Here is a 23,047-nt window from a genome sequence, read left to right as displayed (position 1 = left end):
CACAATTCAACAATCCTGTTACCGAACCAGCATTTATCCAAGTATTTCCTAAATTTAAACTTAGCCAATTTATATACATTGTTTCGTGTTCTGTCTTGTGATGATACTTTTAATACCCTATTAATATCCCCTTTGTTATGTCCATTCATCCACTTGTAAACCTCTATCATGTCACTCCTAACTCTTCACCTTTCCAGGGAATGCAATTTAAGCTTTGTTAATCTTTCTTCATATGAAAGATTTCTAATTTGGAGAATTAACTTTTTCATTCTACGCTGGACACGTTCAAGTGAATTTATATCCATTCTATAGTACGGTGACCAAACCTGAACTGCATAATCTAAATGGGGCCTAACCAGAGCAAGATATAGCTGAAGAACAACACCAGGTGTCTTGTTACTAACTCTTCGATTAATAAATCCCATGCCCTATTTGCCTTATTACGAACATTCATGCATTAATCCTGTTGTTTTCAATTCTTACTAATCATAACTCCAAGATCCCTTTCACAATCCGACTTTGCAATCTTAACACCATCCAGTTCGTATCTTGAAACTCTATCATCATTACCTAGCTTCAAATTTTACATTTATCAGCATTAAAGTGCATCTGCCAATCTTTTGACCATTTCAAAACCCTATTTCGATAAACTTGACGTAATAGTGAGTCTTCTTCCGTGTTAATTTCCCCTACCGATTTTTAGATCATCGACAAATTTGCAAATGATGCTACTCAAACCTGAATCTAAATTTATATATATAATATATAATACACGCATATATATATATATATATATATATATATATATATATATATATATATATATGCGTGTGTATATATATATATATATATATATATATATATATATATATATATATATATATATATATATATATATATATATATATAATATAAAATATAAAGATAGGTTAGGTAGGGTTGGTTAGGTTCGGTCATATCTACATTAGTTTTAACTCAAATTTAAACAAACTAAGTCATACATAATGAAATGGACAGATTTATCATTTCATAAGAAAAAATGAGAAAAATATATAAAATCAGGAAAACTTTGCCTATTAGGCAAATCGGGCCTTGCATAATAGGCCGAGTACGACGTTCTGGCTACTAGGTGTATATATATATATATATATATATATATATATATATATATATATATATATATTTGTGATGGGAAAGTGTTGGAGTGTTGATGTTCGGCAGTCCTCCAATGGCAGGTGTCAAAGCCTGGTCACACTTTAAACAAAATATAGACTACTTGCCTGTTGTCTGTGGTAAGTTAGAGGGAGGAACACGTAAAACACAAAATATGAACAATGAAACTTTAATATATTTACTTTAAACATAAATGAAAATAAAGACAAATCTCGGGAAGTTAAATTACAGTTAAATAATAAAGAAAATTCAAAGACAATGTGAAATACAAAATACAATGTTAAAATGGTGCTGAGAATATTGGATATGGCTGAAACCTCCCTTCGTATACGAGCTAATGAGCGAGTATGCCAGAGAGAGGTGTCATCCGTAAGAGCACAAGGACTATTCTGAAGTGGATTGCTGGTCAGGCTCAGACGTCGATTCGTGTAGAGGGCGTTGAGGTGCTGTGTGCAGGTGCGCGGCTGGCGAGTCGCCAATCAGAGGCAGGCAAGCTGGTGAAGGGCAGTTAGCTGGTTTGATGACGAGCCGGCGTGTGGAGGGTGTGTGGAGTAGGGGGATCTTGGGTACGTTTTGCCTCCTGGTCAAAACGTTTTGTGCTACTGGTGACGTACCCCCTCCCCGCTCAGCTCGTTGTCGCCGTGTGGGGGCTTAGTGGGCGGCTGCCGGAGTGTGATGCTCCCTGGGACAGTCCTCTGTCCTTTTCTAGCCTTGTGCTCCTGCTGCCGTCCTCTCCAATTCTGCTGGGCATCTTTTCCTTTTCCTTCTGTTTCGTTTTTCTCCCCCCTCTTCTCCTATCTGCTTGCCGTTTCCTGCCGACCTTTTGCTCGTTCTGGTTCTTCCCTTGGACTTCTTCTATTTTGACGCCCGGGTGCTTGAGGAGGCATACTCTTGCACCCGTAGAACTGCAGTACCCGACGTCGAGAGCGAGGGGAACCTTTTATTGTTAATCCCCACTTCGTCACTGAACCCGATCTCGACGGACTGTCGGTTTCTTAAGGTGGCGTTTGTGGGGCGTATATTCACGACGCACCCCTAGGAGGCCCCGACAAGATCGGCGATAGCTTCTTGTTGGGTGTCCTGCCTCTAATTGTGGCTCCATGGTGGGTGTGGGGGCACATTCGTGAGTGAATTCTTCTTTCGTCAAGATGATTACCCCTGCTTCGGCTTCTTCTGGTTTACCTTCTCAGGCTCGTGGGGTGGGCGACCAAGCCCCCGAGTCGGTCCGTATTGGAAGACCAGGCTCTGTAGCCTCCGCTGCATTGGGCCCCGACCTTGCTCCCCCTTTGGTCTCTCTGACTCCTTCCTCTGGCTCCCCTCCCTCCTCTGTGGTTGGGTCGAGCCCCAAGCCCCCAATGGTGACTACCTCGTCCCCTGGCGCGGCTCCTTCTCTGGTTGTAACTACTGCACCTTTTAACCCCTCTCTCTCTGGGGGTTCTCACCGCCGTCCTCGTCACGGCCGCCCTCGCTCGATTCCTTCCAGTTCTGCTACCTATCAAGCCTTGTTTGGTCCCGCTTCGTGGGCCGAATATTTTGATCTCCTCCCTCTTGATTCTGCGCCTCCTGACGATTTCTCCCTCCATCGACATCTCATTGATTCCGTGGATGCCTCCATTACTTTCAACCCCACTCGTCTCGGTGCACGTGTCGTTGCTGCTCCTTCTCAGGATGCTGCTTCCCGCTTGGCTGCCTTATCCTGCCTTGGCGAGACCCCCGTTCGGGTCTCGAAGAACGCTCAGTTGAATGCCAGTGTTGGCACTATTTTGCTCCCGCCCCATGTTGCGACCGGTGTTCGGGACCTGTGCGACTGCCACGACGATATTCGCCATATCCTCGCTGCCCAGGGCCATTCTATTCTCCAGGTGGACACGTTTACTCGTCCCCCTCGTGGTAGTCGCCGTCAACCCCTCCGGGTTGTGAAGATTACCTTTGATGGTAGGACCCTTCCACCCTCTGTCATTCTTGCTGGTGCCAGGTGCTCTGTCCAGGAGTACCTTCCTTCTCCTCGGCTCTGCAACAAGTGCTGGAGGTTTGGGCATGGTGCCCTCCGCTGCTCCGGGACTGTCTCTCTCTGTCCTTTGTGTGGTGGCGAAGGTCACTCTAAGTCGGAGTGCGCTTCTCCCCAGGCTCGTTGCCTCAACTGCGGTGAGGCCCATCCTACCTTCTCCCGTGCGTGTGTCCATTACAAGCTTGAGGCAGCTGTCCTCAACTTGAAGCACCGGGAGCGTTTATCTTTTCCTGAGGTGAGGCGCCAGGTTCGCCGGCTCCCGCCTTATGCTAATATCTCTTATGCTCGCGTGTTGCGCTCTTCCTCTCCTCGTCCTTCCCGCCTTCCTCAGACTCACAACCGTTTCCGGGCCTTGGACCCTGATGCGCCCACTGCCCCCTCCTCTGTCCCTTTGGGTTCTCTCCCGAAGGATCCTCCTCCTGGTCCTCTGTCTGGGGTTCCCCTTCCTTCTACCCGGTCTGTCGTGTCTTCTGTGTCTTCTTCCTTGTCCCCCTCCGATCCTCCTTCCCATCCTCTTCCTCCATCTATCGGCTCTCCCCACCGCCTGTCGGTGCGGGCGGATGTCCATCGCTCTCCTAACGGCCGTCGTGAGTGCTCTCGTTCGGCTTCTCCTGTTGAGACACTGGAATCCGTTGCCCGGTACGTAGTTGTTGGGACACCGGTCTCTTTAAGTCAGAAGCGTAAGCCTGGCTCCTCTCCTTCCTCTTCCCCGGCGGGTAAGAAGGCTTCGCTTTCTTCCTCAGCTCCTCCTTCTGGCTCTGTTGCTCCTTCCCCTCCCGTTTCAGTGCTTGCGCCTCCTGTTCCTGCTATGGAGGTTTCTTTGGCCCCTGCTTCCCTTTCGGTTGCTGCTCTTGCTGGGGTGCGCTCCCCTCTTTCTACTCCCCCTCTTCCTGCTGCTGTCCTTGACTGCTCCTCTCCGTTGTCTCCTCCTCCTCCTCCTCCGGACCCTGCCCGCCCACCTCTGATCTGTTCTCCCGTTTCCTTCCCTCCGTCTTTGCTCAGTTTACCCATGCCCCCTAACCCTGACTTTGCTGACCCTGATCCCGACCCTGATATTCTTTAACGTGCTCTGTTGCTCTTTCGCCTTTGTTTCTTCCTTGTTCTCTGTTTTTGTCCTTTCTCTTCTCGTCGTTGTCCATTCTTCAATGGAACGTTCGAGGTTATTACGCCAATTTCCTCGAACTCCAACTTCTGATTTCGCGGTTTTCGCCCCTTTGTGTCTGTCTCCAGGAGCCAATGCTTGGTGCTCGTCCTGGTCGTTTTCGTGGCTATTCCTTTCTCTCCCCCCCCCCCAGCCATTGCTGGGGCTTCTAATTCTTCTGCTCTCTTGATTCGGGCTGATGTTCCCTTTGTTCCTTTACTTTTTCCTTCGCCTCTCCATTGTTCTGCTGCTCGTATCTTTGTGGGGAAATGGTACACAGTTTGTTCCATTTATCTCCCCCCGAGTGTCCCGCTCTCTCTTCCTGATTTGAAACACCTCCTAGACTCCTTGCCGGAGCCTGTGCTCCTGCTGGGTGACTTCAATTGTCGTCATTCTCTTTGGGGTGACGTTCTGACGAATACCCGGGGTCGCCTCCTTGAGCCGTTTCTCCTCTCTTCTTCCCTGTCTCTTCTGAATTCTGGTGAGCCCACTCATTTGGACTCTCGAACTCGCACCCTTTCTTGTCTTGATCTTTCTCTCTGCTCTTCTTCTCTTTACTTAGATTTCACGTGGCAGGTTCTTGATGACCTCCATGGAAGTGATCATTTCCCCATCCTTGTTTCCTTTTTCTCTTTTCGCCCTTCCCTCTCTTTCCCTAGGTGGCAGTTTGCTAAGGCGGACTGGACCCTATTTTCCCTCAGTGCTACTCTCTCTGACCTCTCCCTTCTGCCCCTCTCTCGCGCTCTCCTCCTTTTTCATGACACTGTCTTCAACGCTGCCCTCCGCTCTATTCCTCGCTCTTCCTCTCGGGGTCCACGGAAGTGCGTTCCCTGGTGGAATGCGGATTGTGCTCGGGCTGTCCGCTGTAAGCGTGCAGCCTGGAAGAGGCACCGCCGTAGGCAGACGACCGATTCTTTTCTTTTGTTTCGGAAAGCGAGTGCGGTGGCCCGTAGGGCCATCCGTACGGCTAAACGTGAATGTTGGGCATCTTATGTCTCAACAATTACGTCCGAAACCCCTCTGGCCCAGATCTGGAAGCGTATCCGCAAGATAGCGGGTAAGTTCGTTCCCGATGTTTCTCCGGTCCTTCACCTCCATGATACTCTTGTGGCGGACCCGTTGCAGGTCGCTTCCGAACTGGGTTCCCACTTTTCTTCTGTTAGCTCTGGTCTTCATCTTCCCCAATCTTTTCTTCTTCGTAAACCTGTCCTTGAGTCTCGTCCTTTAGATTTCTGCACTCATCTTCAGCTTCCCTATAATGATCCCTTCTCTCTCTCTGAACATCGTTCTGCCCTGGCCCTCTGCGGTTCTACGGCGGCGGGCTCCGATGGTATTCATTATGAGATGCTTCGCCATCTCCCTCCGAGCACGTCTCAGTATTTACTGAGTCTGTATAATCGGATCTGGGAGTCGTCGTCAGTCCCTGAGGACTGGCTCGATGCCGTTGTCCTCCCTGTTCGCAAACCGGGGTCTCTGGGTACTTCCCCTAAGGACTTTCGCCCTATTGCTCTCACAAGTTGTGTCTGCAAACTCTTTGAACGTATGGTTAACGTTCGTCTGATGTGGTTCCTGGAACACCATCACCTCCTCTCCCCTTCTCAATTTGGTTTCCGCAAGTGCCGCAGCACGACAGATGTCCTGGTGAACTTGGAGGTCTATATTCGTACTGCTTTTGCTGCGAAGACCTCCGTTGTTGCCGTCCTTTTTGACCTAGAAAAGGCTTATGACACCACTTGGCGTTATCATATCCTATCTCAACTTCATTCTTTTGGCCTTCGTGGTCATCTCCCTCTCCTTCTCCGCAGCTTCCTCTCTCGTCGTTCCTTTCGGGTGCGCCTTGGTACCGCTCTCTCTCCCTCCTTTCAGCAATACGAAGGTGTGCCCCAGGGTAGTGTTCTGAGTACTACTCTTTTTCTGGTTGCCCTCAATGGTCTTCTTTCCTCTCTTCCTTCTGGTGTCTTCTCCGCTCTCTATGTCGATGATCTTACCCTTTGTTGTCAGGGTGATGATTCGCCTCTCCTTCAACGCCGGCTTCAACTTGCCATTGATGCCGTGTCGTCTTGGGCCACAGGTCATGGCTTCAAGTTCTCTACTTCTAAGACTTGTGCCATGACTTTTACGCGGAAACGGGTTGTTCTTCGTCCCTCTTTGTCACTATATGGTCATCACCTTGAATACAAAGATTCCGCGAAGCTTTTGGGGTTATTTCTTAACACTCGTTTGTCTTGGTCTCCCCATATCTCTTACCTCCGTGTTGAGTGCTCTAAGGCCCTTACCCTCCTTCGGGTCTTGTCCCATACTTCTTGGGGGGCAGATAGGCGCACTCTCCTTGCTTTACATTCCTCTCTCGTCCTGTCTAAGCTCGATTATGGTTGCCCTGCTTACTCGTCTGCTTCTCCTTTTACTCTTCGCCGTCTTGATGCTTTGCACCATACTGGGTTGCGTCTCAGTTCTGGTGCCTTTCGTTCGACTCCCATCCTTAGCTTGTATGTTGACACTGGCTTCCTGTCTCTCCAGGACCGCCGTGATCGCTACTGTCTTCGCTATCTTGCGCGGTCCTTACAACATCCTTCCTCTCGCCTCTGTCGTGCTTTAACTTTTACCCCTCCTGCGGTTCCTGTTCCTCTTCACCACCTCCCTCTTTCTGTCCGGTTATCTCGCCTACAGGATTCTCTTTCCGTTCGTATTTCTGATGTTTCTCCTCGTGTTGTTCCTTCTTTGCCCCCGTGGAGGGTCCCTCTTCCGCGGTTTTGTACATCCTTGACCCGTATCACTAAAGCTTTTACCCCTCCTACGGTTCTCAAACGCCTTTTCCTCGAGCGCTTTTCTTCTCACTCCCGCTCCGTTTCTGTCTTCACCGATGGGTCTAAGTCAGCGGACGGTGTTGGCTACTCTGTTGTTTTTCCTGATCGCACTTATATGTGTCGCTTGCCTCCGGAGACTAGCATCTTTACAGCGGAACTTTATGCTATTCTCTATGCTCTTCGTCTCCTGCTTTCTCGTTGTCAGTCTTCCTTTGTGGTTGTTGTTGACTCTCGTAGTGCCCTCATGGCTCTCGGGTCCTTTAATCCGGTTCATCCAGTAGTTGTCGAGATCCAGCATTGGCTGTTTCTCGTTCACAGTAAATTTAAGTCGGTTGAGTTTTGTTGGGTTCCCAGCCATATTGGTGTGTCTTTAAATGAGCGTGCGGATGCTGCTGCCAAGGAAGCTGTCCGCTCTTGTCCCATCTCTCGCAAAGGCATTCCATATTCCGACTTTTACCCGGTTATCCATTCCTCAGTCCTTACCCGTTGGCAGGCTTCTTGGTTGTCTGTTTCTTCTAACTAGCTACGTACTCTTAAATGTTGTGTTTCCTCGTGGCTGTCCTCCTTCCACCGTAACCGGCGGTGGGAAACAGCTCTGGCGAGGTTGCGTATTGGCCATACTCGCTTAACCCATGGTCACTTGATGGAGCGCCGCCCTGCTCCTTATTGTCCTAGTTGCATCGTCCCTCTTACGGTCGTGCATGTCCTTCTTGAATGTCCTGACTTCCAGGACGAGCGTGTGTCTTGCTTTCCGACCGCCCCTCGCGGTCACCTGTCCCTCGATAGAATTCTTGGTGACTCGGATACTTTTGATATCGTTCGCCTTATGCGTTTTTGTTCTCGTATTGGCATCCTTGGTGATATTTAGCGCCCTCTGATTATTTTGTGTACTTGATGGTGCTACATAGCCTTCCCGGTTTGGTGCCTTCTTTTGATAATTACTTACTTACTTACTGGTGACGTATCTTGAATGTAGCATCTTTTACTAGTGTCTTTGGCGTAACTTAAAGTAGGGAAGAGCAGGCTCAATCTCTCTTGAAAGTGATTATCGTCACAATATATATACATAATATAATATAATATATATATATATATAATAAATATTATAAACAACAGAGGTACTCCACTTACAACATTATCCCACTCTGACTTTACCACATTTACACTAACTCTCTGTTTCCTTTGGAATAGCCATGCCCTAATCCAACTTAATATAGCACCCCTGAGCCTCTATCTTTTTAATCAGTCTTTCATGTGACACTGTATCAAAAGCATTGCTAAATTCATGTACACAACATCACAATACTTACCACTATCAACTGCCTCAACTACGCCTGAATAAAAAGATAGCAAATTTGTTAAACATGAACGGCCATTTGTAAAACCATGTTGCGACTCATTTATTAATTTGTTTTTCAAGATGAGACGAATTGTATTTGCAATTATCGATTCAGGTATGTTTCCCACAATAGACGTTAGGATAATTGACCGAAAGTTTGACGCAAGTGATCGATCTCCTTTTTTAAAAATTGGCACTACATTAGCAACTCTGGCACTCTGCCTGACTCTAATGATTTATTAAATATGGTAGACAATGGATAGCAAAGCTCCTCTTTGCATTCTTTAAGCACCCTGGCAAACACTTCATCTTGCCCTGGAAATTTGTTTGGTTTTAGTTTTACTATTTGTTTAATTACATCCTCCCTAGTAACTGCTAAACTTGTCAACCTGTCCTTGTCCACACAATATAGATCTGTTTAGCTGAAGGCATAGTGTTAAGTTCCTCTTTAGTAAATACAGATATAAAATATTAATTAAAAATACTACTCATCTCGTCATTATCCGTTATTTGACATGTCTCAGTTATTAATGGACCTATCCTTTCCCTAGTCTTTGTTCGATATTACTGAAAAACCCTTTAGGATTTGTTTTTGCTTGCCTTGCTAGGCGAACTTCATAGTTTCTTTTTGCTTTCCTTATCTCTTTTTTTTTAACATTTCCAACCAGTTGTACGAATTCCTGTTCTAAACTGACTTCCCCATTCTTAATCCTTTTGTATCACGCTCTCTTTTTACCAATAAGTTTCTTCAGATCCTTTGTTATCCAATTTGGGTCATTAGTATTCAATCTATTCCATTTGTCTGGTATACTACGTGCCTGTGCTTTGCTAAGAATACTTTTAAATAAGTTATATTTGAATCGACATCGAAATCCCCTTTTACGTCACCTATCGCCGGGTTCATGTCTCGCTCCAAGACCGCCCCACCCCCTATGCCGAAGACTTTCCAATCTTTTTGACCCCAAAAAAATTCTTAGGCTATTGAAATCAGCTATTTGAAAAATCTGGCACTTGAACAGAATTTTCTCCTACAGATGTATTACATTTTGTGCTAAATCTGATTTCTTTGAGATCTCTGTTCCCTAGCTCACTCCCTATTTCGATGTCATTAATTTGTGTTTCCCTGTTAGTTAACACTAAATCTAAAATATTATTTTCCCGCGTGTTGGCTAAGAAAGCAATCGTCAATTAATTCTAGAAAATCTTCTGCTTTATTGTTCCGTGTTCTGTTAAACCAATTTATTCCACTAAAATTAAAAAGTCACCCATGACACAAATATTGCTAGATCTAAATGCTCTAGATATTTCATCCCATAGGTGCTTTGCTCCCATCCTGTAAGAGTTTGGTGGCCAGTATATATCTCCTATTATAAGATTATATGCTCTTTCTTTTAATTCTATCCAAATAGTTTCTGTGTGTGACTCAAGTTTTGATTTCCTCTTTGAGTCTATATTTCAAATTTTCCGTAACATGTATGGCTACTCCCCCTCCTCGTCTAATGTAAGTTTAAATTCATTTATTTGATATTCACCTAATAGTTCTCTATATTCTACATTCATTTACGTTTCGGTAAGTGCAATAATATCTATTTTTTTCTGTGCAGACAAGAGCATTTAAATCGTTTATTTTGTTTCTTAGACTTCTACTGTTAGTGTAATATACCCTAAGTGTATTGTTATTTTGAGGTTCTTCTCTTTCCCTGATCATTTTGCCAATTTGTTTCTCCCACAAACACATACTTTTATTGCCTCCTTCCTCCATATCAATTCCCATACCACTATCTGCTAACAGTTTAAACCCAAACCCAAACAACCGCCTCTAACCACTGGTTCCAATGAGTTCGCAACAACTACAACAACCCCAGCCCTCGATAGATGCACCCCATCCCGAGCATATATTTAATTTCTCCCATAGAACTGTTCCCAGTTATTTATATGCAGCCCAGAGATGGGAATGGAGACATTAGGTAGAAGGAAACTGGAGCAGTTCCTCCACTTCCTTCCTTAGAAAACGCGGACTCATCAATTAATCTAATTTTTCCTTACAATAATATAAGCAACGTGTTTTAGAAAGTTCTAAGCTATGTCATTTTAAACCTAACAATCATTTTTTCTTCAGGAGGATGGACGGTGTTCGTCCAGAGAGACACTAAAGTTGTTCCTGCGGTGAACTTCACCAGAGACTGGGAGGCCTACAAGACCGGCTTCGGTAACGCCTCCACAGAGTATTGGTTAGGTAAGTGGAAATACTGAGGTTAGTACTGGCCGGTGCCTTCCCACCTTCGTTTCTCCTGCAGACTCACTCACTCACTCCTACTTAGTCATTAACTGTCATTTACACACTCATTAATTTTCACCTGAATTCAGTTCAGGAGAATTGAACTTCCCAGCAAACATTTTCTAGGTTTCAAAACGTTTGAAAATGATATTTTATTGTTTTAATCACTTTTTCTAATTCTGTTTTATTCATTTTTTAGAGAATTTGTTAAAATAAAAATAAAACGGGAGACAATAATGTTTTATAAAAAATTAATGTTATCATATGACGTTTTAGAGCAAAGGTTTTATAAACGTTTATGATAATTATTAATTATTGGAATTATTACTTTTAATTATCTCGGTTGCATTTAAAGAGACAGAAAGAGATAGACACATAGTTAAAGGAAGGAAGAGGAAGAAGGAGAAAGATGCAGAGAAAGCGACAACCCATAGAGAAAGAGGAGTGAAACAAAGAGAGAGAGAGAGAGACAAGGAGAGAAACAAAGAGAGATATACAAACAGATAGTAAGAGAGAGAGAGAGAGAGAGAGACGAGCAAAGAGAGATGAGACAGAGAGTGGAAGAGAGAGACAGAGAGCAGAGACACAGAGACAGAGAGTGGAAGAGAGAGACAAAGTTAGAGAAAGGAGAGTGATATAAACAGAAGGAGAAGGAAAGACACAGAGAAAGAGAGAGAGAGAAAGCGAGAGAGAGAGAGAGAGAGAGAGAGAGAGAGAGAGAGAGAGAGAGAGAGAGAGAGAGAGAGAGAGAGAGAGAGAGAGAGAAGCAGATAGAGAAGAGAGACAGAAGGAGAGTAACAAAAAGCGGAGAGACCAAGAGAAGAGAAGCAGATAGGTGAGAGACACAGGGAGAAGGAAAGAGACAGACACAAAGAACATGAGAGACAGGAGACAGAGACCGAAGGAGTGAGACAGAGATAGCGAGTGTATAGAGATAGAGACAGATTCAGAGATATAAAGATAAAAAGATAAAAGGAGATATATGAGAGAAACAGAGATAAGGACAGAGAGCAACAGAGGCAGAAAAAGAGAAACAGAGAGAAGAGAGAGACAATGAGACGTGAGAAACAGAAACAATGAAGGAGAGACATAGAGAAAAGAGAGACAGAGAGAAGGAGAGAGAGAGACAGAGAAAGAGAGAGAGATAAACAGAGGAGAGAAACAGCGAGAGGAGAGACAGCGAGAGGAGAGAAACAGCGAGAGGAGAGACAGCGAGAGGAGAGAAACAGCGAGAGAGAAACAGAAAGAGGAGAGCAATAGCGGAAGGAGAGAAACAGAGAGAGGAGAGAAACAAAGAGAGAGAGAGGAGAGACACAGAGGAAAGAAACAGAGAGAGGCGTGACAGAGAATGATTGAGACATACAGAGGAGACAATGAGAAAAAAAGAAACAGAGAGAAGGATAGTCAGAGACAGACAGAGAATGGAGTGACATAGAGACGAGAGAGAGAGGGGGGAGAGAGAGAAAGGAATGGAAAGAACGTACCGAAAGGAAGAAATACCAACTGCTGTATGGATCATCAATCACCAACTTTCAACTATTTCTACTTGGGATAGGAGATAGCAGGTCACATTTGAGGTTGAGAATATACAAGCGATGATGATAAATAGACTGCACATGGCAAATCGTACATGCTTGTAAATGGGTGGCAAAACCCCAGCGTTCACAAATGAAACTGACATCTTGGGAATGAAGTTCGCCTCTTCAATGACAATGAAGAGCCATGTGCTTAACCTAGCTCAAAAGGCAGCCAGGATACTAACAGTCCTATGGCGCATCTCACACCTTCTTGACAGTAAGAGGCTGCAAAATCTTTGTGGCTTGCAATGGCTTCTTGCCAGTGGACATTGACACCCTCACGGATGAGTGAGGAGTGTCAACAGAGTGTGTTGAGACACAGCCCGAGTGCAACAAATGTTGCAACAGTTCACTCAGGCGTTCCTTGAGGTGCAGAACACCAGCTTCCATACCGTTGATGAAGTTTATGGAAGTGACCACGGGGACGAGGAAGTTCCATTGTCTGGGGGGTTGTCAGGGTGTCAGGGGGTGTGTCAGTAAATACACCGTGGGATATGGATGGGAAGTCGCGACCTCTACCCAAGATCCGAATTTAATCCTTCAGTAAAGGAAGTGTTTAATCTGTAATTAGATGCCGGAATTTCCTGCCAGGATGGAGACTGTACAACCTCAGGAGGAATTAACTTTAGATCACCTGACAGGTCAAGCAGAGACTCTGGATCCCGAGGGTGACAGCAAAGCCAAGTTTGTGGCTGTGTTATGGAATGCTCAGTAGGATAGGCTGTCTCAGGGGAAGATTGCAACATTGCAATCTCACGCAGGGAAGCGAAATCAAACCCACCCTATTACGCCTGACTAGGTTGTACAAGTTATGAAGGTAAAGAGGCCACGCAATGTTTGATGACAAAGTCGACTTGATGGAAGCATACAGCGGTCATTTTGAAAGAATGGCTGCCAAAGCAGAGTGGAAGATCATAATGGGCTGGAGCACTGGTTACATTGTTGAAAGGGCATGCTTTAGAGATCTACCATGGTTTAGGTCCCCAGTAGCACAGTGATTTTGACTCATTAAAGATTGCCTTGGTGAAGGGTTATGGTATATCCGCTGATGGAATGATGAGTACATTCCGACGGACCAAGTTAAGCAACCCAGGGGTCAGGGACCCTAATGCTTTTATTGCAATATACTTGGTATACATGGTCACCGAGCAGCTCTGTGCCTTTCATGCACTGAGCCAGGCATGAAGGTGACCAATGCACAGATTGCAGGAATTTGCTCACTAGGAGAGAGAAACGTCTTACAGCAAACTCTGGAAATAGCACAGGGGATAGTTATTGGTCAGAGGACCAAGGTCTCTAGAGACTGAGGGGCACCACTAACATGGTCCAGGAGAGTCTTGTTAGACTAGGGAACAAGACAGTTCGGTGTATCTGTGTAAGGTATCCTGAGGGAGATGATCAGGGTGTTCCTGATTGTGGACACCACATATGTCAAGAGTAAGATACAGGCGGTGCAAAGCAAGCAGGCCGTATATGGGTTATCAGAAGGGAATACCCCAGGAGTAATAGACCAGAAGGGTATGGCCTGTGAAAATGACCCAGAGGAAACAGGAACAGCTAGGCATGAGCAAGACCAATTAGCTGGTGGTGACGTCACGGGATATCCAGTTGGCTGAGGCAAGGCCGACACAGCCCAGAGATGGGAATGGAGGCATTAGGTAGAAGGAAACTGGGGAAGTTCCTCCTCTTCCTTCCTTAGAAAACGGGGACTCATTCAGGTATAGCAGAGCGATCCACGCTAGCTGATTGTGACGTCACGCACCGGCCAACTGGCCGACCCAAGGTCGCCACTTCCCTGGGAAAAGAACAGTTGCACCAGGCTAAATGAAAATACAGCAGTTCCTCTCCTTTCTGTCCACAGAACCTGGGAAGGGCTCCTGCGAGGCGGGTGAGGCCTGGATCAGCTGATCATGCCAAGAACCGCCAGTCTGCTGGACTAGAAACGGTTATCACCACTCAGGAAGATAATCGTCTGATTGATGTCACTACCGCTTCTACGGGTGGTAAGACTTTGGTAGCTGTGCTGCCCGCTGCCGAAATGAGTGCGCCACACCAATCTCTCATGCCATAAGAGTAAACTCTGTCAAGCGAGAGATTGCTGAGAGTTTAGAGGGAGAGCAGGGAAGTGACCCCATGCTCAGTGAGGAAAGAGGTCGGGCAGCAGAAGAGGAGACCTCCACTCCGATAACTCAGTTGGTAGAGCAAGCCGGTCTGAGATTGACAGATAGACAGGAAGAGAGATCCTGTCAACACATTGAAAAGACAGAAGGACAACTGTCAGATAAGTCTGTATTGTCTGAGGGAAGTGAAGAGAATACTTCACCTGTGGTTCCATTCCAGAGGGTTGCGTGTCTGGTATGACACCGACTTTGGATGGTAATATGGAGCTCAGTGATGGAAATAGTTGGGAGGTGTTGAACTGGCCAGGAACTAGAACTGAAGCCGAACATGACACAGCCTTTCCTCCGCTCCAAGGTCAGGCAGCACCACCACCAAGGGTGACCTGGTGGTAGTGCACAGAGATCCTCAGACAAACATAGAAAGTAGAGTTCACTCTCACACAACACTCAGTAGCCTGTGCACCTGTCGGGCAGGTGTGTGCACAGTAGAAACTAGCTGTTGTTGTGAATGCATATCACTTCCAGCAAAATACATTCTTAAGGGGGAGGGGGTTGTGTGAGGGGATGGAATTTCCAGTGAGCTGCTAGACTGCACTAACCTAGTTGTACTCACCTAGTTGTGCTTGCGGGGGTTGAGCTCTGGCTCTTTGGTCCCGCCTCTAACCTGCCAATCAACTGAACAGATTCCTGAGCCTACTGGGCTCTATCATATCTATGTTTGAAACTGTGTATGGAATCTGCCTCCAGCAGATCACTGCCTAATGCATTCCATCTGTTAACTACTCTGACACTGAAAAAGTTATTTCTAACGTCCCTGTGGCTCATTTGGGTACTCAGTTTCAATCTGTTTACCCTTGTTCGAGTATCCCCTATGTTAAACAATTTATCTTTATCTACCCTGTCGATTCCTCTTAGAATTTTGTAGGTGGTGATCATGTCTCGCCGAGCTCTCCTTCCTATCTTCCAGCGACGTTAGGTTCATTTCATGCAGCCTTTTCTCGTAACTCATGTCACTTAGTTCTGGGACTAGCCTAGTGGCATACCATTGAACTTTTTCCAGCTTGGTCCTGTGCTTAACAAGATACGGGCTCCATGCTGGGGCCGCATACTCCAGGATTGGTCTTACATATTAGGTATACAAGGTTCTAAATGAATCCTTACAAGGGTTACTGAAGGCAGTTCTGATGTTAGCCAGCCTCGCATACGACGCCGATGTCATTATTTTTATGTGGCTTCAGGAGATAGGTTTGGTGTGATATCTACTCCTAAATCTTTCTCTCTGTCCGTTTCAAGGAGGACCTCATCCCTCATTCGGTATTCTGTTTCAGGCCTCCTGTATCCACTGCCTAGTTTCATTACCTTACATTTACTCCGAGTTGAATTGTAGTAGCCATTTGTTGGACCTTTCGTTCAGTTTGTCTATATCATCTTATTGCCTCATACCATCTTCCTTTGACTTAATCCTTCTCATAATTTTTGCATCATAAGCAAACATTGAGAGGAACGTGTCTATTCCCTCTGGGAGATCATTCACATATGTCAGAAACTGTATAGGTCCAAGGGCTGAACCCTGTGGGACTCCACTGGTGACACTTCGCCAATCTGAGACCTCGCCCCTCACAGTGACTCGCTGTCTTTTGTTGCTTAGGTACTCCCTTATCCAGTGGAGTACCTTCCCTTTCACGCCTGTCAGCATCTCCAGCTTGTGCACTAGTCTCTTATGTGGTACTGTGTCAAAGGGTTTCTTGCAAATCAAAAATACACAGTCTGCCCACCCTACTCGTTCTTACCTGGTCATATAATTTAATTAATCGTGTGTGCTAGAGAGCAATCTGGTTACTGTGTTCTCTGACGCAGTGCACAGTTGTGCAGTCTTTCTTGATTACATAATTCTTCCACGAAGCATCTCTTGATTGGAGCCTAAGCCTAGGTCCAGACCAGTCCAGTGAGGTTACAGTGGCCGCTTTAGCTACTCTGTAAAGGAAAAACAGGCATTAGCATGTTTTACATATAAAAGTGTAAGACACAGTCAGTAAGGTGCAGGGAGGAAGCTTACAGTCAGGAGCCAACGGCTCTGGGCGCTTATATCCACACAGGCCGGTAGGCCATGAGGTCACAGGCCCCACGTGACGAGAGGAGGTTTAAGGATTGACAGAGGCACCTCTCCTGGCTGTGTTGTGCTCCTGATACACTGTGCTGTAATTGGTTAATATGAAGAGAGAGGGTAGAGCGTCTTGGCGCCTGCAGGGTAGGACGCCATTCTGAAGCCCCAGTTTGTCTTGCTAAGGGGTGCAAGATTGTGACGGTCGGTAGACCCCCCTCCCCCGGCATCGCTGCGTTAACTTTAATCTCATTATCCGCTCTGATTCCCACTATCCTGAGTTGTCAGGAATCCAATTTGCTAGAACGTAGATAAGGTTATTGGGATTTTAAAATAATTAGAGTGTCTCAACATGCCGTATCAACAAAGACCACAAGACTGTTTATTCTGCTATGTGTTTATTGTCAACATCAATCGTCATCCGTAATTCGTAGAATAATAGGCCATTTTGGAGACCATTTGATTCCCGCCTCACCGTGTCGCCATTTCATCTCTCGTCACCACACACTGAGCTAGCAGCATTCACGCTCGTTTTGTGCGCGTGTATACGAGACATCCACTGGAGCTGTGGGAGGCTTCCAGCCTCCACCGACTTGCCACGCCACCTACCCCGTGTGCGCAGCGCCGTGTTCATCTATCCTGCACCCCGGGTACAAACATCGGGTCACACTCCGTGGTCGCCCATGATCACATGGAGGAAGTTTGCGGGATTTACGGGATCTTCAGCTCTTCAGTGTACTTCAGCTTCAGTAGGGTATGGTGGATGTGTAAATGAGGAGTCCGGTTTAAAAGTGCGTACTCATAATTATGTATTCGGATAAAGTCTCTGAAGTGACGCGACGTCATAGGTACGGCTAAGTGATGTCCTAAATAGCACCTAATTAGGTGAAGAGGAAGCACAGTCGTGTAAGATGCTCCTGTAATTAAACGGCCACAGAAATTGGAGGGAATTGTTGTAAGTTAAGTCATTAAATTGTGTATGATTACACCAAGGTTATCTCTTGAGATGATTTCGGGGCTTAGCGTCCCCGCGGCCCGGTCCTCGACCAAGCCTCCCCTTTTGTTACAGACCCCCAGAAAGCAGCCCGAAACAGCTGTCTAACTCCCAGGTACCTATTTACTGCTAGGTAACAGGGCCATCAGGGTGAAAGAAACTCTGCCCATTTGTTTCCGCCTCCACCGGGGATCGAACCCAGAACCTCATGACTACAAATCCGAAGCGCTGTCCACTCAGCTGTCAGGCCCCCTTGCCCCCAAGGAACACATTTAAGAATAATTTGAAATACTATTGTGTGTAAGGCTGTCGGTTTAGTGTATACGGGTCAGTGTTGAGATTTATTTCCATATATATGTTTATTGATCTGATGGTTCAATATATACCATTCAGGGTCAAGAACTGTACCATGAATGTGTGTCTCATTCCAGGAGTAACCAGTAATCTGTCAGAGGTAAGGGGTGATCGGTTATGTAACTCCGTGGCTGTAATTTCTGTGTTGATTTCATACTGTGTAATAATTATCATGTGGGATTGGTAATTATCGTTGTGTTGTGTGGGATTTTTGGGCAGTGATTATATTTTCACTGTGAAGTGTAACCTGTGCACTGTGTTTTGCTTGTCTGCACGACTAGGACTTGGTGTAATTTTTAATTGGTCAATTAAGGATTCAGTGAGAGTTAATTAGGGGTAAATAATATCTCCAAAAAAATTCACAGAGTTTGATGGGAACTGTTGGGAGTAACTGCATTGGGTTAATGTAAGTCGTTCCAGATTAATTACCGGTCCGGTTGACAGTAAGTAATTACTCAAGTTAATTAAGGGTAATTAACATGCGTTGTCAAGAGTGACAGCTCTGTTTAGTTAATATACATTCGTTCTGGATTAGTTATCTGTCCGTAGGACAGTAATTAATCACTCAAGTTAATTATGGGTAATTAACGTCATTAAAGTAATTCCTCATAGTTTCAATTCATCTGATAGTTGAGCACTGTTGTGGGGGACAACAGTGATTGAGAAATGTAGGACATTCTGATGTAGTTATCTGTCTTTGTGGCAGTAATTATTCCCTCAAGTTAATTAGGCGTAATTAACGTCATCAAAGTGAATTTACAGTTTTTGACTAGCTGTTGATAGTACTGAGTTAGCGTAATGTGTTCTGTTTGATTAGCTGTCCGTGTAACAGTTAATTAATTATTCATGTTAATTAGGGGTAATTAATGCCATCAAATTGAATTCATATAGTTTGATTGGAGCTGTTGGGAGCAACAGCATCGGGGTAACATAAATGCGTTCTGTTTAATTAACTGATCATTTAACAGTTAATTAAGGGTAATTAATGTCATCAAGGTGAATTCACAGAGTTTGATGAGAGCTCTTGGGAGTAACAGCATTGGGTTAACATAAGTCTTTCTGTATTAATAACCTGTCCGGTAGACAATAATTTATTACTCAAGCTAACTAGGAGTAACTAATGCCAGTTGTCCAGAGGGACAACAACAGCTCTGTTGAGTTAACGTAAATTCGTTCTGTATTGGTTAGCTGTCCGTAGGACAGTAATTTTTCACTCAAGGTAATTAGGGGTAATTAACATCATCAAAGTGAATTCACATAGTGTTGATGAGGCTGTTGTGGGCGCCAGTATTGTGGTAACGTAAATCGTTTTGAATTAATTAAAAGTCCGTTTAACAGTTAGCGTATTACTCAAGTTAATTATGGGTAATTAACGCCTTCAACGTGATTTAGCATAGACTTGTTTGGAAAGCTGCTGAGAGTCACAGCTTTGTTAACATAATTCTTTCTCGATTAATTATCTGTCCGTTTAATTACTCACTGAGTACTTGATGGGTCGAGTGATTGAGTAATTATGGTTAGTGAATTATTGTTCTGGCTGCTTGAGTGTCTGAGAGACACGTTTGTGATTAACGTAGATTACTTGTTGCTGACTGCCAGTTGACAGTTCAATTAACATAATTAATCACTGAGATCAATTAATGTAATTGATTAGACATTTGTTTTGATTGTCGTTTTTGGAGACGGGGGTTAAAGTAACTTGGGGTTACCAGAGATTTTTCTCGTAACCGCCTTGCTTTGATTGCATTGTAATTTACTTGCAGAATGCTGCAAGTGTTTTAATTGCAATTTGTGCTCTAAGCGAGCACTCTGATTGTTCAGTTAGTTTATTTATTCAGCCCGAAGTGACAAGAGAGTGGAGTCTTTTGTTATACTTGATAGCAGTATAGACAGGAGTTTATCCTACACTTGGCTGTTGAATCGGTGTCTTTAACGTGCCACTTATCGTCATTAACGTAACGTCAAGATTGTTGTCTTGTATTAGATGTCTTTCTTTTATGAATACAATTTGATTGTTCAAAAGAGAACTGTCTTTATGTCAATACCTTCCATATAGGTGCCCAACCAATATTCTGCAACATGTCTAAGGAGTCATACGATTCTTTAGTGAAGGCCTACTTCAGGATTTGAACCAGATTCATAGCCACAAACATAAAATTAAATTTGGAGTGAGAACTTATGAGTTACCCTTAATAGTGCACTTAGCATTTGAAGAACTCAACGACCTAGTGGATTGGGATTCCAACTGTGGGAACCCTGGTGGTTGCTCTCGCCTATCTACATTCAGACGTAAAGTAAAAGCTGCTCTGGTGCAGTCCTTTCTGCCTGAGTTCAACCACTAAAGTGTTGAATAAGTGAAAAGAAAAATCGAAAACAGAGAGACAGAGATTTACAGAAAGACAGAGTGGTAGAGAGACACAGTGAAAGAGACAGAGAGATGGACAGAGACAGACAACGTAGTAGAGAGACATAAGGGGACAGACACATTGAAAGAGACACATGAAAAGAGATGAACAGACAGATACAGAGTAGTAGAGAGACAGAGGGAGAGAAACACAAAGAAAGAGACAGATAGATGGACATAGAGAGACAGAGACAAGGAGAGAAAGACAGAGTGGTAGAGAGACAGGGAAAGACACAGTGAATGAGGCAGAGTCAGAGAGAGAAAAGGTTAGAGTGGAGAGCGACGTTGACGTCCTGGCCGACCCACAGTGAGAGATTGGTGTGGTCGGCCTAGCTTGTCACCGCCCACCCGGTCTTGAACCCAGACAGTATTGTATTACACTCACTCGGCCTACGGTCCCACGAAAACTCCTCCATACACCTATACTGTTGGTAGTGCTTATCTATAAGTACTTAAACACACACACACACACACACACACACACACACACACACACACACACACACACACACACACACACCAAATATACACATACAATGTGATGAATCCCGATCCATTCAAAGATTCTGAAAAGTATCTTTGTTTTCGTAACCCTCAATGAACTCTATCAATACCTTGCATTGATAGAGTCCATTGAGAGTTACGAAAATACAATACCCTGTATCAATACAAGGTATTGATAGAGTCGATCGTGATGACGATGGACTCTGTCCATCATCACCACAATGAATGAATGAGGGAGCCGGTCGGACGAGTGGACAGCACGCTGGACTTGTGATCCTGTGGTCCTGGGTTTGATCCCAGGCGCCGGCGAGAAACAATGGGCAGAGTTTCTTTCACCCTATGCCCCTGTTACCTAGCAGTAAAATAGGTACCTGGGTGTTAGTCAGCTGTCACGGGCTGCTTCCTGGGGGTGGAGGCCTGGTCGAGGACCGGGCCGCGGGGACACTAAAAAGCCCCGAAATCATCTCAAGATAACCTCAAGAAGATGGTGATAGCGTCCAATGGATGATAGAGTCAACCCCATTGACAGCCTTTTTCGGTTTGAAATATAATGCGAATTATTTTCAAAGGGAGATGAACCAGATAATACAAGAAACAGTTGGTTGTGCAGTGAGTATAGATAACATTGTGGTGTACTCTGAAACCTGCAAGGAATCTCTGAATTGATTAAACAATCGATTTGAGAGATTAGAGAAGGCTAATGTAAACCATCAATCTGCCTGCATTTGGCATAGCAAAACTGGAGTATCTTGTGTATATTGTTGGCCAAGGATAAATCGGATCGTTCAGAAGAAAGGTTGAGGCTATAAACAAATATCCTGTACTAATAAGCAGAAAGGAACTGTTAAGTAACCAAGGTATGATTGGGTGCTGCAGAATGTTCTGTAAGGACCTAGCAACAGTGACTGGCACTTGATGGGACTCCTGTCCAAAAACAGGAACTATTAAGATGTCAAGGTATGATTGGGTGTTGCAGAATGTTCTATAAAGACCTTGCAACAGTGGCTGGCACCTGACGGGACACCAGTCCAAGAACAGGAAGTGGAAATGGGATGATATATGTTAGGAAAATTTTTAAGAAAAACACTATTAACTCAAACCCCGATACTGGTTCCGCAGAATTTCTTGAAACTATTTAATTTATTTCTGGAGGCAGATAATACAGGACATGGTGTCGTATTAGCACAGGAGTATGAGGGGAATACATACACTGGAATCCTTCTGGAGGCAAGTGATGGATATTACCATTTGTGACAGGATGGGTGGGCTATATTTCCCTCTGTGAGAAGGAGGGAGGGTTATATTACCTTGTGTAAAAGGGAGGGCTATATTACCCTGTGTGAAAGAGAGGGATTTATTTATTATTAACATCTTTATTGACAAAATTAATTACAATTTTGCCTAATTTGAGGATTTCAATTAATTCTTATTAAAGTGAGTATAATGCTGGTATTCACTGACACGCAGGACAGAGGTTCATACACAAGTCAATAAGTTTAGACAGTAGGCTGAATCACATGTATATCATGGTTACAATCAGTGTTTTAATGTATGAATATGTGAAAACAACCTTCTATTGTGCACTGCCACACAGGGCAGGGATGGGTTCATAAGTGATGCAGCTTAGAAGTAATATAAATAAAATTGTTCTTCATTCTTTAAAATGAACAAGCAAATTTTGGATAAATTGTCAGGATGTCGTCCAGAACACCTGAGTCAATGAAATAGTTACGCAGTTGGAGGTACAAGAGGCCAGGTCTAAAGTCTTTTACGGTTTCTTATTCAACAATATATGTAGTGTTCTAGTGAATGTATTAAAGGTTTATCACAGAGTTTACAATCTGAATATTCTGGTAGTGGCTCAGCCTCACTAACCTGCCAGATGTGTCTCTAGCCAAGGCGAATTCGCGCAATGACTACATCACATTGCCTGGTCCGGTTACTGTACTGACCATACAAATACCTATTATTACAAAACTTGTCATAGCTTTTAATACTGCAGCTTTCAGGTCTCTGGGCATTTCTTAGTTCTTCTATATCTGAATTAATTTCTTTAATTTGTATGTTTCTAATATTTGCATTAGATAGTACAAAGTCATAATCAATGTTTTCTTTCGTGCAAGCCTCATTGGCCAATCGATCTACAAAATCATGTTTTCCAACTCCAGCATGGGATGTGATCCACACAATTTTTATACAATAGTCATTATCATGGACAAAAATTACATTCCATTTAATATTTCAAGCTAC

The 23,047-nt window shown here is 44.5% G+C and overlaps 1 protein-coding gene across 1 annotated transcript in view; it reads left to right on the top strand.

Annotated features, from left to right (window-relative positions):
- Positions 1-23,047, top strand: part of LOC123762896 (fibrinogen-like protein A) — a 324,583-nt gene that overhangs the window by 205,075 nt on the left and 96,461 nt on the right. The window contains exon 4 of the mRNA XM_069301923.1: positions 10,585-10,701. Within this exon, the coding sequence (XP_069158024.1) occupies positions 10,585-10,701 (117 nt within the window). The remainder of the gene's footprint in view (positions 1-10,584; positions 10,702-23,047) is intronic.

Source organism: Procambarus clarkii, chromosome 47 (genome assembly GCF_040958095.1).
Source record: "Procambarus clarkii isolate CNS0578487 chromosome 47, FALCON_Pclarkii_2.0, whole genome shotgun sequence".
NCBI classification, from domain to species: domain Eukaryota; kingdom Metazoa; phylum Arthropoda; class Malacostraca; order Decapoda; family Cambaridae; genus Procambarus; species Procambarus clarkii.
Note: the sequence above shows the minus strand (reverse complement) of the source record. Positions and strands in the feature narration are given on the sequence as shown.